Here is a 16817-nt window from a genome sequence, read left to right as displayed (position 1 = left end):
TCAGTATTTTTGAGTTGTTTGAAATTTTATAGCATTTTATGAGAAAATTACATTCCTCAACACATAAGTGTTAACCGTTTTTAGCAATGTTGGTGTGATTTTATATACTTGAAGGCCAAATTACCTCCAGATGAATTCTGTACATGTCAAATAGACATTAAAAGTCAACAAGAAAAGAAAATTCAGTGTGCATAAATCTACTTTTTCATGAACTGAATATGTTAGGGTACCTGTTGTTCCATTTTAGATACTAACGAAGGGCATAATTAATATGAAAGAATTTATATTAAGTTTTTAAAAGCATTAGTCTGAAGCAGACTGAAAAAAGTCAATAGAGTTTTATGAAATCAATGGTTTCTTAGAAGTCATTTTTGATTGAGTGGCCAAACTGTTGTTATTAAGATGTTTCTTATTCTTGCTGAAAAATATATAAGGGAAGAGAATTGCTTATGCATTCTATTGCACAAAGTTAAGAAAACTGTGCTATGAGTATATATTTATCCTGATATGCAGCCTAAGTTTTAGCCATAGCCACAGACAAATCATTTAAACATAAAACTGCTAATCATTAAAACAAGTTCCTAACCTACGAATTATGTATGACTTACACAGGGGAAAGGCATTTGTTTGTCATTTCCTTACCATTTAACTTAAAGCTCAAAGACACAATAAATTCTCCAAATCTAGCAGTAATAGCCATGTCTGAAATATGATGCCAAGAGTAACGGTGTTTGGATCCTTACCAAACTCAAAACACTGTTTTCTGAAACTGCCTTAGTGCCTTTATAAAAACATTTGTGGGAATACCATAACTACAAGTACAAAAGGATTCATCAACCTCCTCATTGCACAAGAAATAACGATTTAGTCTTTTTCTTACGAGGCCTTGTCATAAAATTTGACACTTTTGACCACTTTCTCTCCTTAAACACTATCTTTCCTTTGTTTTTTAAATAACTCACTCTTCTAGTTTCCCTCACAACTCTGACTGATCCGTCTCAGTTTCTTTATAGATACCTCTCCTTTGGTCCATTCATTCTTCAAAGATTGGGTTCAACAGGATTCTGTTTTTGTCCTTCTCTTTTCACTTCCCTTTCTCTTCCTCACAAGCTCTCATATATATCCATGACTTCAGTTAACAATTATTTATAAAACTATATGCCTAACCCACATTCTAATGTAAGCTTTAGACATGAATATCCAACTGACTAGTTGCCATTACCACATAGATGTGCCATAAGAATCTCAGTGTCTACCCAAACATAACTGAATTCATCATTCACTCATTTAGCAATAAATGTTTGTTGAGTGCCTACCCTGAGCCTGGGACTGGATCAGGCACTGAATATATAACGACGAACAAAGTGACTTTGTTTCTCCCCTTGTGAAGTTCAGTCTTCCTTCACCAGTCCCCCAGCTACATTCCCTCTATCAGTAAGTGGTACCATTATCCACTACTTACCCAAGTCAGAAACCTGAGTATCATTCATGACTCCTCCCTCTTCTTTACAACTCCTGTTCAATCACTCACCTGATTTTATCCATTCTCTCCCTTTATATCTCTTTAATCTGTCAATTTCATTATTACATTATATTCCACAGGCTTAGTTTTAATCACCTTCACCCCTGGCCTGCAGTGATCCCCTAACAAGTTTCTCTCTCTCAAGTTATGCTCGAAATCCTTCAATAATCTTCAATCAACTTTAAAACAAAATCCAAATTTATTGGCATGATGCACAAAGGCCTGAATTATAATTGCCTATTTACATGTCTATGCCACACCCTCAAAGCTCCTTGACTGCAGGTAAGAGTTTAAAGTGAGTCATTCACCATTTAGGGTCCCCTTGTTCTCAATTCATAGCAAGTTAAATAACATGATTAACTTAATACCAGAGAAACACAGACTTAAGGGACTCATCTGTAGATGAGTACAGATACTATGCAGTTTGACTTTAATTTTCTTTTCATCTATATCATCTTAAATTGCTATTAATTGAAGCTACAGCTACATGAACAAAACTAGCCAACATTTAGCACTTATTATATGTTAATATATATTAATATATAGATTTTAATAGATATTATATATTATACTTACCTAGCACGATATGTAAAGTGTTAAGCTCTTTACATATATTAATTCACTCCATCATTACAACAATCCAATGAGATAGGTATCATTACTATCCCCATTCTATGTATTTGGTAACCAAGGCACCAAGTAGTTTAAAAATTTGCTGAAGGAAACATAGTTTGGTAGGCGCTGAGACTGACATTCCAGGCAATGGTTCCAGAATCTATATGCTTTCTTTTTTTGAGGAAGATCAGCCTTGAGCTAACATCTGCTGCCAATCCTCCTCTTTTTGCTCAGGGAGGAAGACTGGCCCTGAGCTAACATCCATGCCCATCTTCCTCTACTTTATATGTGGGATGCCTGCCACAGCATGGCTTGCCAAGCAGTGCCATGTCGGCACCTGGGATCCGAACCAGCGAACCCTGGGCTGCCCAAAGCAGAACATGCAAACTTAACTGCTGCACCACTGGGCCGGCCCTCAGAATGTATACTCTTAATCATTATACACTATTCAGAATAAAATGAGATTGTACAAGGTATTAAACAAGAACTTTGATTTTGTAAAGATGACACATTTATCAAACAGACTGTAGAGAAAAATACAAAGAAGAAAGCAAAAAATGATCCCAAATCCTACCATCCAGGAATAATAATCGTTAACAGCTAATGTAAATTATTTTGGATATCTCTTTATGTCCATAGCTAGATAAAAGGAGGTATGGATAGGTAAGAGAGATAGACAGACAGATGATAGATAGACAGACAGACAGATAGATAAAGTTTTTGAATAGTACCTATTAATTTATTTATGTGCAAGATGATAAAATTTGCACACCTTTCATCTACTCTGCATTGACTTTGTTTTTATTTTTTCAGCAGTATTATTACATTATCATTATCAATATCTATAAAACATAGATGATTCCCCTAAAGATAATTCTTCCATTGTTTTGTCTTAGTGTAATATTTAAGTGAATTCAATGGTCTCCACTGGTACCTTTTAGCCATAGTTTTGCTGTTTTGAAATACTTTGAGTAATTTCCTGATTGACAAGATTTTGGTAACCAAGCAGTTTTGTCAAGAAGAGCTAGTCAGTACTATATTCACTAATTTCTTGTACGATTGAGAATGTGCTATTGCCTTCATATTTGAAGAACAACTTGTCTGGATGTGAAATTCTTGGGCAATATTCTCTCTCTGAGAATGTTAGTCTGAGGAATTTAACCCCTCAATCAATGTTTTTTGATATTAAAAGAAGCTGTGGGGCAGTTTGCAGACAATCTGTCCTGATGATTTGCTTCTCTTGCCTACTTATTTTTTCTTTTATTTTTGAAATGCAAGTAATTTTACCAGGATGTGTTACTGCTGGCCATTCTGAATATTACTAGAATCTTCTCAGGTGTTTTGACCTACAGACCCACAAAAAAGTTTTCTTCTGTTATATCTCTACGTAAGACGATATTCCATTGGTTCAAACCTCTTCTTAAGGAACACCAATTACATTTATGTTGGATCTCCTTGGGTTCAACATTTATCACTTTATTATAATTTTAATATATTTTTTCATTTTATTTTGTATTTCCTATACACCACATTCCTGTTTTCAGTTGTGTTTATTACCCGTCTTTTGCCTCTATCCAGGCTTTTAGTTAAACAATTTTTCTATTCCTCTTCTGAGCTCTGACCTCTTGCGTTTTTAAACTATTTAGGTTACCTTATAAAGTCTTTTTGTAAAACTTTATAGCATTTCTTTTGGCAATTTTATTAAGAGGCAGTATATTGCCTTTATAGCCTTGTGATTATGGTGAAATTATTTGTCTGAATTTATCTGTTTTCTTTTGTGATGAATTACCTCAACACAATCCCACAAAAATCTGCAATTCTCCTTGCCCTGGGAACATATCTCCATTCAGTTTTGAGCATTCAAACAGTCAATCTGGCTCACTCCAAATCTTGAAAAATTTATAGTTTCATTGTGCTGCATTCTGGCAATCATTGTCTCCAGTATCCTTTTCACTCCAAAGTGTCTCCAGCAGTCTCCTTGGGCTAGAAGACTGCTGTAGACAATACAAGATGACATGTCCATATGACTTTTCCTTAGGCTCCACTTCTGCTGATGTTTTATAATGCAAAACTAGGTCTCTGATGGGAAATTCCTCACTTCTTCCAAGGCCCATTCACTCCCCTAGATTCTGCTCTCTATGAAAAAAAAAAAGTTGGCAGTGCATCTCACAACCATGACACTTATTTGGGGGGAAATCTTGAGATCTGAAGAGGCATGTGCAAGCTGTCACCATATAACAGACAGGTCAATAATTCACAGCACTTTGCAGGTGTGTTTCAAATTTAAGATTTGGATTTGGGGCCATTTCCTTGTTTGGGGGAAAATGATTTTTTTCTACTTTTGCTCTTTTTTGTCATTAACCAGAAGTCAAGCCTCTCATAAAATTCTACAAACTAGTTCTGTGTATTTACTAATAAATATTTATTTACTGCCATCTCATCATCTATTCTATATTTTAAATTACTTCTGTGTCTCTCTTTGGTCTCTATTTGGTTAAAAATTATTCTGCACGTTTCTGTGAAGGTATTTTTTGGATGAAATTAACATTTAAATTGGTGGACTTTGAGTAAAGTAGATTATCCTCCATAAGGAAGGTAGGCCTCATTCAATCAGTTGAAAGCCTTAATGGAACAAAGACTGACCTCCCTGAGGAAGAAGGAATTCTGTTAGCAGACTGCCTTTGAACTCAAACTGCAACTCCTTCCTGAGTCTCCAGCCTGCCAGCCTATCCCATCAGATTTTGGATTCACCAAGCCTCCACAATCACATGAGCCAATTCCTTAAAATAAATCTATCTTTCTCCCTTTCTCTATTTATATATACATCCTATTGGTTCTAATTCTCTGGAGAACCCTAATACAACAACTTTGACCTGTACGGGTTCCTCCCTTTCTGGACTTTATATATACATACATATGTATATGTTATACACACACACACACACACACACACACATATATACACACACATATATACACATACATATGTATACACACACATATATATACATACATATGTATATATACATATACATGTGTAAGTGTGGGTGTGTACATATATACACATATATATATGTAAAATGTCTATAGCATCTTGCTATTGTTCTTAAATTATACCATATTTAAGTCTTTTCTTTCTAATTATGCAAGAATTTTCTTAATAACCAAGATCATAGCTTAAAATCCTTTGTCTCAACCCCTCATCAGTTCATAGTTCTTAGGCTCAAAATACATTTGCTGGATTGAATCAAGAAACAAGAAGGATACTATGGAAATGCTACCTAGAACTACCTAGGATCTCAGTCAGAGAGATGGATAGACAATTCTTCTCTAGGAGGAAGATAAAAGTTTTTTTTATTGTATTAAGGTTTCTGCATGGGAAATTGATTACTGGGTATTTTAAATCCTCCCAATATGCCCAGCTTCAGCCCTCCAGCTCAACCAGGGCAACAATTTGGCTCTGTAAGTCATGATTTGGTAACCTTGTGGTTATTTAGATGTAAACACATTTTACCTTTTCATTCTACGTCTAAGCGCACACCAAGTTTAAGTGATGACACTATTCCATGACTACCAAGTGTTTCCCCGAACATTCTCAGATAAAACCTTCCAGTCTCTAGGGCCACTTACGTCATACTTTCAGGTTCTAGTGCACAAGCTCCAACTGCTTTTGTGACATTGACAAGAAGAGCTTGGTTTATTCCAACGAGGAGGCTCACAAGTGGTTGAATACCACCACATTTCCGGACAATGACTCGGTTTTCATATTCCTGGCAGCATTCTCCCAACGCACCAACCACATTCACAAGTACTTCTTCAGGCTGATCAGTCAGAAGCCCCACCAAGGTTTCAATGGCTTTGTATTCCCGAAACCTAAGTTCATCAGAAAAAGAGGGAGGAAGAGGGGGAAAGGGGGAAGCAGTATTATTTTTGGTATAAAGTTAGCTGATAACATAAATGACTAAAAATTACTAAATGCCAACTATATGCTCATTCAATCCTTACAGCAACCCTATGATGTAGAGACTACTATAATGTTCATTTTCAGAAGGCTAATGTGAAGCTTGGTAAATAGTGAAGCCAACATCCACAGCCAGCCATCTGCTCCAGACATGTGCCCTTAACCACTAGCCTGCACAGTCTCTAAGACAACTACTTCTTTCAGATCTGAGCATCAGTGATTCCACTACCCTGAGGGTTTTTTCCCCCATGTTACAGAGACTATTTTACATGAACAAAGCAAAATAAACCTGTTATATCAAATGATCATAAAGTTTACAAATACTTTAAAAGTCATATTGGAAAATGACCACTGCCAGGTGGTGAGATAGGAAGTAGGAGTCTTTCATTACTAAGAATCCCTTAATCCTGCCAACTTAATCCAGACTGTACATCTATGAAAACTACAGGAGTAGCATTAGAATTGACTCTTTATTAAAATAGCATTAAATTACAAAAATGTGTTTTGGTGGCCATACTCTTTTTTTTTTTTTTTTTTTAAAGATTGGCACCTGAGCTAACAACTGTTGCTAATCTTTTTCTTTTTCTCCCAAAGCCCCCCAGTACATAGTTGTATATTCTAGTTGTGAGTGCCTCTGGTTGCGCTATGTGGGACACCGCCTCAGCATGGCCTGATGAGTGGTGCCATGTCTGCATCCAGGATTCGAGCTAGCGAAACCCTGGGCTGCTGAAGCAGAGCACGTGAACTTAACCACTCGGCCATGGGTCGGCCCCCGGTGGCCATACTTTTATTACAGAATACTGCAATGCCTTCTCTTACTTGGTCACATTCTCTTTGCTGATGGAACATTTCCATATGGCTCCCGTCACAGCAGCCAACCGTTCTTTATTGTCAGTGTTATTGAGCAGACTGGCCAGAGGTTTAAGTCCTCCATGCAGCCTAACCAGGTCACGGGTTTCTTCATCTTCAGCACACTACAACAAAAGTCAAGTCAGAGGCTGTCAGTGATCAAGGCATATCAAGCTTTCAGTAATTCCTAAAGGAGGTTGCCATTATAGTAGCTTTGACACTTCTTTTCAGAGAGTATCATTTTCTGAAGGAGCCTCCAAGTGAAATATAATTCTTTTTTATAATGGCTATCCTAACAGTATCTCTCTTCCCTTATGGCGTTTTGACAATGTCTAGCAGTTTCTACATACTTGGCAATTCTCCCAGGCCAGTTTTGAGGTAGCCTGGCTTCCACTGAGACACAGGCAAAGGTTGGTATGGTATCTAGAATGTCACATGCATAGACAGAGGATTTCTGCAGTGATGCAACACAGAATCTTGGGAAAATGTAGTAGAGAAGATGGATGAGTGCTAGGGATTCAGTCAGATCTTCGATGACCCCAAAAGTGTAAGAGACAAGAAATTTCCCCAATAGAGTTTCTATGCCCAGAGGAGTGGGTTATATCAATAGCAAGTGACATTTTATTCAAATATGCTTATCCATGTTTGTGTCACCCTTTCAAATAAATATGTACTGTATAGATGTTCCCAACCAATCATCCTTGCCAGGTTATAGAGCCAAAAGATGATAATTAGTATAGGTTTGCTATCATCCTAAGCATACAGTTGGTCTCTGAGGCCATGTAAGACAGATGCATGTCATGTATCATTCATGAGGGCCACTAGAAGAAATTGTCACTGCAATAAACCATGAGTCACCTGCCATGTTATATTCTATGTGTGGCTTTCAGTTCTGTTTCAGCTACAACTTTCAAAAATTAATCACTATTTCTAACTGACCCTTAATGCTTACTCATAGGAGGCAGATATACAAATCAAGGCTATATATCCATGTTATAAGCTGTGTCCCCTCAAAATTCATATGTTCTAACCCCCATACCTCAGAATGTGACTGTATTTGAAGATAGGGACTTTAAAGAGGTAAGTAAGGTTAAACGAGATCATTGAGGTTGGCTCTGGTGTCCTTAAAAGAAGAGGATATCAGGACACGGAGGAAGGACTTATGTGAAGACAGAGAATTACACATGAACATGAAGACGGTCATTTACAAGCCAAGGAGAGAATCCTCAGAAGGAACCAACCCTGTTGACACCTTGATCTTCTAGCCTATTATGAACTGTGACAAAACCAATTTCCTTTGTTTAAGCCAGTGTGTGGTCCTTTGTTATAGCAGCCCCGGAAAACTAATACAACCCTCTACTGACAGGAGCCCCTTCTCCGATTTTATCATCGTGGTGTACTCTCTCACTTGGCACATTTTAAAATACGTTCTATTCCCGAAACTTATTTTGGAAATCTATTCCAATTAGGTAGAAGCTGGCGTGGCCAGTAACCAGTCATATAGTAATTTGTCAAGGCCATCTTTTCTTACCCTTTGCTATTCTAATCTGTTTTCTAGTATATCATGAAATTTACAACCCATATAAAGTTAATAAAGATTAAAATAAGTAAATTAACAAAAAGATAAAACAGGAACACAGACACACATGCACTCATTCATCCATCTTGCCTTGGTAGGAAACAAATTTCCCAAGACCACTGTGTTTGAATAGGATATATGAAAAGCAATATACAAATATCAGGTGTACATCACTGTATTTCAATTTCTGTGTAGACTACATCATGTTCAGCACCCAAAGTCTAATTATCATCCTGAAATTTATATAATGTTATAAACCACTGTTACCTCAATTTAAAAAAAAAGCAACATAGAGGCACCAGGTAAGTATTTAGATATTTTACACTAAGTAAATCATTTTAGCAGACAAAGATATATAAGTGTCTCATAGAATTGTAAATAACCACACACGTTGAAGCAAGTTTCTCTCTGACATATACAGGAGGCATCTGTCATGGGCACAGGACAGTGGTTCTCAGACTTGTGAGTACATGAAAATCCCTGGGGGTTCTTGTTAAAAATGCAGATACAGCATCCCACCCCCAGAGAATGAGACCTCGTGTTTAGAAACACTGCCTTAAACTAGATGAAGAAGAACACCACGACTGTGCAGAGTCCATCGGACCTGGTAGATGGCCATCGCGCAGTGTTCCTGCAGCTGCTCATTCTCACTGTTCAGGTTCTTGACCAGATTCTCAATTATCCTTTCTGCTTTGATTGCAGCTCGGTAACTTTCCTAGGAAAAGAAACTTAAGTATTTATGGGTGTATAATGCATGAATATAATAAGCACATATTCACATTCATTAATAGTTACAGTGAACAAACTTTCTTGGTAAATAAACGCCACAGTCTAAGTTTAACACATCAATATAATGACAAGAGAATTCAGTCAACATTTTCAAAAATATATCACACAGGTACCAACATAATTAATGTTCTATTAGTTTGATATAATTTCTAAAAAATTGCTGACTTCTTGAAAAAGAACCCTTGGCTGTCATGACCACCTTAAAAGTTATTTTCAACTAAAGAAATCAAAGTAAGTGAAAGCAAGGGAAGCAGCACTGGCCTGAGTACCTCTGACGCACATTCTTGCAACGTCCCCACCACCGGAATTAGCACGTTTTCGTGAGAAGTCTTCAGTAACCGAGCCAACAAAGGAATGCCCCCGGCTTTCCGAATGGCTTCTTTATTTGCATAACTCTTACTGCAGCTCCACAGTGCCAGTGCCCCGCAGCGAGCCACTTCCATGTCTCTGGTCTCATACAGACTCGACTGAGCAGGCTCTGTTGAATTCTGCCCACAGTCAAGTAGAGCGACCTACAAGAATAGGTAAATACAAGGGACATGGGAATCTTTAACATATAACAGTGCATTCTGCAATAGCTACAGGGTTGCTACCAAGCTCAGCTCCACCAAAAATAAGAACACTTTTAAAAATTAACTTTCATACTACACAGCAGCCAGTGAAAGCAAAAACAAAAAAACAAAACAAAACCAACAAAACCCTTCAAAACAACCTTCACCCAGATTTGGGAGCTTTCATGTTTCCTTCCCACAATAAATTTAATCCCACCAAGATAGTATGTTCTTAACACGACTCTAACATTTACATTAGTAAGATTTGTAAACCACATCACCAGCCCTGGTATCTCAGAAAATTAAGGTCTCTAAAGTCACTAGGACTTTCTAGCAAGAGATGAATGGATTTCACCTTCTTAAAAACGTGAGAACTCCAGCCCTCCACCTGTGCTACCAAAAGCAACCAAACCAAATGGCACAGCTGCCAGGATCCTCTCTTTTCTTTGCAATAAACAAAGTCACGGAAGATCTTAAGGGAAAGGCAATTCATCTGGCTATAGCAGTGTCAGTGTACTTCATGGACGAAGTGAAGCCAGGTCTCCCAGAGGTGTCTATCCTACACGTGTCTACTCCATTCTTCTCTTTCTGCAGGCCAAGTTCCATGGATACTGTCCACATAATCATGACCACCAATCCCAATTTTACAAAGGAGTAGCCCAGACTAAGCAGAGTCTCTGATTCCTAATTCCAAATTCCTGGAAGAGAGATCTGGTAGGAGCAGTGCTGAGTCCAGTGTACACTCATGGTATAATTAGTTATGGCCCAAGGAATGACAAGGAGTGAGAAATATTTACACGGCCTTTAGGTGTCTACTGGGGATGCAACATCAATGCAGGAAAGAAATTCTAAGATAATGGGATTGAACATAGGCAGAAAGCCTAAAGGCATCTCTTTTACAGTGACTCCCTCATTTTCTCTATAAAGTCCAAACTCCATAGCTCATTGGCTAAGGCCCTGTGTGATCACCCTGGACCTCTATCTTCATCTCTCACTACTCAGTCCATCTCACATGGCCATATTAAACTACCTGTAGTTTCCAAATACACAATGTTGATTCCCAGCTCTGGGCCTTTACCAACACGGCTTCATCTTCATAAAATGCTTTTCCCTGGTATGTCCTCCTGACAAATACCTACTCACCTTTCAAGACTCAGCAAAGGCAGCAACTCCTCTCTCCAGCCTTTCTTGACCCTCCTCCTCCAAGCAGAGTCAATTGATCACCCGCCCCTGCTGTTGCTCCACTATTTTCAGTGCTGACACCCAGGAAATACCTAAAACTAACCATTACACTTACATCTTTTCCTGTAGTCCCCCAACCCCACATCTTCACCACCACAAGACTGTGACATCACTGTGGTCAGGGACATACATTTATTTATATTTATATTCCCACCTCCTAGTTCTGCACCTCACACACATTTCAAGAAATGTTTGAAATAGTTTTCAGTGAAAGGATTAAGTAGGTTATACATACAGAGGAAGAGAGAAACTTGCCACAAGACCAACAACACTGGATCTTACAATATTTCACTGCCTAGATGCATTCTCCCTGCTTGCTCAGACTTTGTCTTCTGCCAAGTCTTCTTATTGGGCCTGCCTCTCCAGAGGCTGACCTCCATCTAGGTGCCCAAACTCCACTGTGGCCAGCGCCCTCCTCCCTCTCTGATCTTGAACTTGATTCCCTTGCTCTGGTGCCACAACCAGCTCACCACTTCATCTCGGTATTGAGTGATCTCCTTCATTTCCAGTTTTAGTTGGGGGCTCTTGGCGGTACATCATCTACCCCGGCCTCATACCTAGCAAACCAACAATGGATCCCCAATCCTAGTCCTTCCCAGATGTGTCATCAACTCAGCGATTACAAGCTTATTATTAGTCTATCCAGTATTGGTCTTTCCTGTTCCTAATTTAGCTATTATTTAAAATTAAATTAAAATGTGCATTTCTGTCTTGACAAGGTTAGTACAGTTGTCCAAATTCCAGGTCCCCAAATATGATGCATAAGACTTCCATAAAAACATAGTTTAGTTTTATATTACATTATTCATTCTTATAATTTAATGGCAATAGTTTCAGTGGACAGCCACAACAGCCTACCATGTGATTTCATTATTTAAGCTAAATAATGATAATCATAGTAATAATCACCTTCCTCCAATATTTTATTATGAAAATTTTCAAATGTACTCAAAGGTTGAATGAACTGTACAGTAATTGTACAGCAACATCCATATATCCACCTCCTAGGTTCTATAATTTACATTCTGCCATATTTGTTTTACCATAGAGCTAACCATCTATTCATCTATCTCTTCAGCTATGTCATCTTATTTTTGAAGCAAATAATTACAATTTATAGTGTTCTACAGATTACAAGTGAATACACAGAATGTCTTTTAGTAAATTTCTGTACACATTCCACTGTGTACATATTCACATTAAATCCACATTAATTCAATAGGTATCTATTAACCCTTTATATGTGTAAAGTTCTGGCCTAAGTGCTGTGGATGACACTAAGATAAACAAGACCTCCCCCATCTTAGGGAACTGAAAGTGCAGAAGTGGAGACAATCCAGAAGGATAAAAGCTGTGGGAGACACACAAGATCTCCTGAGCCTTACCAAGGAGGATGAAAATGCAAATCCATATTGCACATTATGAAGGCCTTTCCTGCTGGGGCAAGGTGTTGAGCAGAATGCAAACTTTTTTCTTTCAGTGATAATTATTGAAACCAAAATTTTTCTGATTATAAAAGTAATATTTATACAACAAACTGGCAAGTGTAGAAAAATAGGAAGGAAATCTGGTAATCACTTCAGAGAAAATCATTGTGAATAATTTTGTGTACATATTTCAAGTGTTTTTTCTATACTTGTTAGGTGGCTCTTTAAAAATTGGGATCATAGGTATCATCAGGTTTTAATCTTGTTATGATTTTTTACATAAGATTGAATATACATTTATACCTTCTTACTAAATAAACTTCTAGAACATATACTGATAGCTAACAAAATATGTTTCTTATGGATATACTGCAAATTATTTTACTAACATCATATTGTAAAACACACTGAAGTTTTCAGTTGTCATTCTGGCAGATAACAATGAGATAAACAAGTACCTGCAGCTCTGACTGTCTTCTTGGGGGACAGTTCTCACAGTGACGTCACCACGTCAGACGGCATGGGCTACCAGACTGTCTTCCACAGTGCAGGGTTCCCCCCCCCCTTACCAACACTGCACACACACGTGGATATATCCCTACCAGTGTGAAATGTGAAAACTACATCTATCTCTTAACATTTATATTTCTTTGAAAAATGAACATGTTTTTTGGTCGCTTGCTAATGTAAATATACAAAAATAATTTTAAAGGACATGTTATACAAAAAGAAGCATTCCCAGAACACACCCTATGCTTATTTAACGTCCAGGAGTGGGCAGGAGGGGCGGCAGGGAGTTGACGTCTCGGTGGCAGCTGGTGTGCTGATGACAACGTCAGAGGTACTCACCAGTTTGGTGATGCCTCCGTGGCTTCTCACCGCCCGCCGGGCTCTTCTAAACTTGGCAACATTCGCAATTGTCTCAGCTGCCAAACATTTCAGAGTCTTATATGGAGAATCAAGTATTTTAACCATAATTGGTAAACCCCCAAGGTCAACAATATTACGTCTGATTTGAGGATTATGACTGATTTCCTTCAGGATTTTTAATGAACCAATCTAAATGAGAAAAAAAGTTACAGATGAATGAGTGCTTAATACATAGCCAGTGCTATACTTTTAAAAATTCCAAGTCTACCTAAAATCCTTCCCCAATTAAGTCTTTTAAAGAAATAGTTTCTATTCCAAGGTGTTACACATATCCTTCATATTTTCCTTTAGTTACGTAAACAAACATTCATCATTTAAAAAGCACATGCTATAGTCATGTGCTACATAACGACATTTCGGTCAACAACAGACCACATATGTCAGTGGTCCCATAAGATTAGTACCATTTAGCTCAGGTGGGTAGTAGGTTATGCCATCTACATTTGTGTAAGTCACTCTAGGATGTTTGCACAATGATGAAATTGCCTAACAACACGTTTCTCCGAATGTATCCCTGTTGTTAAGCAACACATGACTGTAATATAAAAGAACCAGGAGAGAAAGACGAAAAGCAGAGAGATGAGGAGATCCGCCAACAGAAGTAGCAGGCTATCGGTAATAATAGTAGATAAAACACGAAACAGGCAGGAGGAGAGACGGACACTTAGTGCTAAGAGAATCCTGAGAAGGTACGAACCAGGTTCCTCATCCACTGTGACAAAGCCACTCACCTTACATTTGACTTCATCTGTATCAAGCAAATTGATTAAAACTTCAAGGCCTCCAACATCCCTGATTGCCAACTGGCAGGTCTCGTGTGCTAAGTTGAAATCCTTCATTGAACACAATGCAATCACTGTAGCTGTCTGATTTCCTCCCTGTGAAGACGCAAGGCCATGGAAAGTTTAAATAAGATCACACTCCCACAGAAATTTACTAAATGTTTATGAATCCATGAACTGGGAAGTGTGTCTCCCCATACACACAGCAGATGAAATTTTTTTAAGTTCTCTGAGTGGATTATAATTTGTTAAATGAATCATGTAGAGCTGACACACGAAAAAGCTGTACAGAGTGTCATAAAACATTATTCCAATTAAAAGTCAACATTTAGGGTGCCTGGACTTCCCATAGACATCCTTGGGGACACGGTTGGAGCTCCAGCGCCTGGCTCTGTGGCACAGGGGAAGGCTCTGGGGTCCTGCATCTCCCCGGCAGGGAAAGCCTCTGCTCGCCATTAGCAGGGAGGCCACGTCCAAAATCCAGGAAAAAGGGAAGCTCCCGGTGGGCAGATTCCCCCGGTGCGGCTCCAGACTGCAAGCTGCCACTGGGCTCACAGTCTCCGGTGCACGGCTTAGTGTAGGGGGTGCCTGGACTTCCCGTAGACGTGCTTGGGGAGAAGGTTGGAGCTCCAGCGCCTGGCTCTGCGGCACGGGGGAAGGCTCCGGGGTCCCGCAACTCCCTGGCAGGGAAAGCCTCTGCTCACCATTAGCAGGGAGGCCACGCCCAGAATCCAGGACAAAGGGAAGCTCCCGGTGGGTGGATTCCCCTGGGCGGCTCCAGGTTGCAAGCTGCTGCTGGGCTCATGGTCTCCTGCACACAGGTCGGTGCAGGGGGTGCCTGGACTTCCTGTGGACGCGCTTGGGGACTGGGTGGAGCTCCAACACCTGGCTCTGTGGCCCGGGGGGTCGCTCCAGGGTCCCGCACCCGCCCAGCAGGGAGGGCCTCTGCTCGCCATTGGCAGGGAGGCCTCGCCCAGCATTCGGAACATCAGGAAGCTCCCTAGAGCAGAATTCCCCACAAGGCAGCAGCTTACAATCCACTGCCAGGCCCACAGACTCTGGCCGTGTCCCAGACAAGGCAAGGGGCTCCCAGAGATCCCGTGAGAGTGAAGTGGGGCAGAGTAGCGCTCCAGTGAAACAGCTACGTAGCCCAGGGGGGATCTTCAGGTTCTTACATCAGCCTCAGTGAAAGCCTCTGCACAGCACTAGTGGAGAGGTCCCGACTGGTAATCACAAGGTGGGAGGGCCCTGGGGCAAAAGCAGCACAGGTGAGCTAACAACAGACTGCAGAAGATACCCATAGCTCTGCTGGGACCTATAGTGGACGTGTGATCTGGTGGGCTCTGTTAGGGACAAATCGGAGATTATAGGTGACCCTGCTCCTGGCTGATGGGAAAGCCCACAACACTGCTGCAGACCACAAGGAGGGAGCGTGTCTAGGTGGCCTGCAGCAGTAGGCACCAGCAGCCTGAGGGCCCCTTGCAATTGCCCCCACAACTGACGAGGGACCCCACAGGACCACTGTGACTACGAGGAGGGGTCCAGGCCCAGTCAGTAACAGCTGACAGGGTTCCTGGTTGGGGCAGTCTAAACAGCTGCCCCCCCACACACACCAGTCGCAACAAGTGAAAGCAGCGACTAAACTCTATCTCTATGCGGAGGCACAAATCCATGCCATAAAGCAGTATGAAAAAATATATTAAATCTCCAGAACAGAAGGAAAATGATAAGCACCCAGAAAACAATCCCAAAGACAATGAAATCTATAACCTAAATGACGATGATTTCAAAACTGCCATTATGAAAAAACTCTACGACCTAAAAGAGAATTCAGATAGACAACTCAATGAGTTCAGGAGCTGTGTCACAAAAGAGCTTGACACTAGAAAGAAGAACCAATTAGAAATACTGGAGATGAAGAACACAATGGAGGAGATTAAGAAAAATCTGGACTCTCTGAACAGTAGGGTCAATAATATGGAGGACAGAATTAGCAATTTGGAGGATAGGAATATAGAAATGCTGCAGACAGAGGAGGAGAGAGAATTAAGACTAAAAAGAAATGAAGAAACTCTCCGAGAATTATCCAACTCAATTAGGAGATGCAACATAAGGATTATAGGTATACCAGAGGGAGAAGAGAAGGAGAAGGGGGCAGAAGGCCTGTTCAAAGAAATAATAGCTGAGAACTTTCCAAACTTGGGAAGAGAGATGGAACTTCACGTCACAGAAGCCAATAGATCTCCAAACTTTGTTAACGCAAGAAGACCAACCCCAAGACATACAGTAGTGAAACCAGCAAAAGTCAACGACAAAGAGAAAATACTAAGGGCAGCCAGGCAGAAGAAAATAACTTACAAAGGAAACCCCATAAAGCTATCAGCAGATTTCTCAGGAGAGACCTTACAGGCTAGAAGAGATTGGAATGAAATATTCAAAACTCTGAAGGACAAAAACCTGCAGCCAAGAATACTCTACCCAGCAAAAATATCCTTCAAATATGGTGGACAAATAAAAACTTTCCCAGATAAACAAAAGTTAAGGGAGTTCATCACTACAAAACCTCCTCT

At 39.8% G+C, this 16817-nt stretch overlaps 1 protein-coding gene across 12 annotated transcripts in view; it reads right to left on the bottom strand.

Annotated features, from left to right (window-relative positions):
* Nucleotides 1-16817, bottom strand: part of ODAD2 (outer dynein arm docking complex subunit 2) — a 186821-nt gene that overhangs the window by 100145 nt on the left and 69859 nt on the right. For all 12 annotated transcript variants that reach the window (XM_070600845.1, XM_070600848.1, XM_070600844.1 and 9 more), the window contains 6 exons: nt 14197-14343; nt 13385-13594; nt 9585-9827; nt 9131-9241; nt 6918-7072; nt 5768-6010 (listed from right to left, as the gene is read on the bottom strand). In XM_070600845.1, coding sequence (XP_070456946.1) covers nt 5768-6010; nt 6918-7072; nt 9131-9241; nt 9585-9827; nt 13385-13594; nt 14197-14343 — 1109 coding nt within the window. The remainder of the gene's footprint in view (nt 1-5767; nt 6011-6917; nt 7073-9130; nt 9242-9584; nt 9828-13384; nt 13595-14196; nt 14344-16817) is intronic.

The sequence above is a fragment of the Equus przewalskii genome, chromosome 30, assembly GCF_037783145.1.
Source record: "Equus przewalskii isolate Varuska chromosome 30, EquPr2, whole genome shotgun sequence".
Taxonomy (NCBI): Eukaryota; Metazoa; Chordata; class Mammalia; order Perissodactyla; family Equidae; genus Equus; species Equus przewalskii.
Note: the sequence above shows the minus strand (reverse complement) of the source record. Positions and strands in the feature narration are given on the sequence as shown.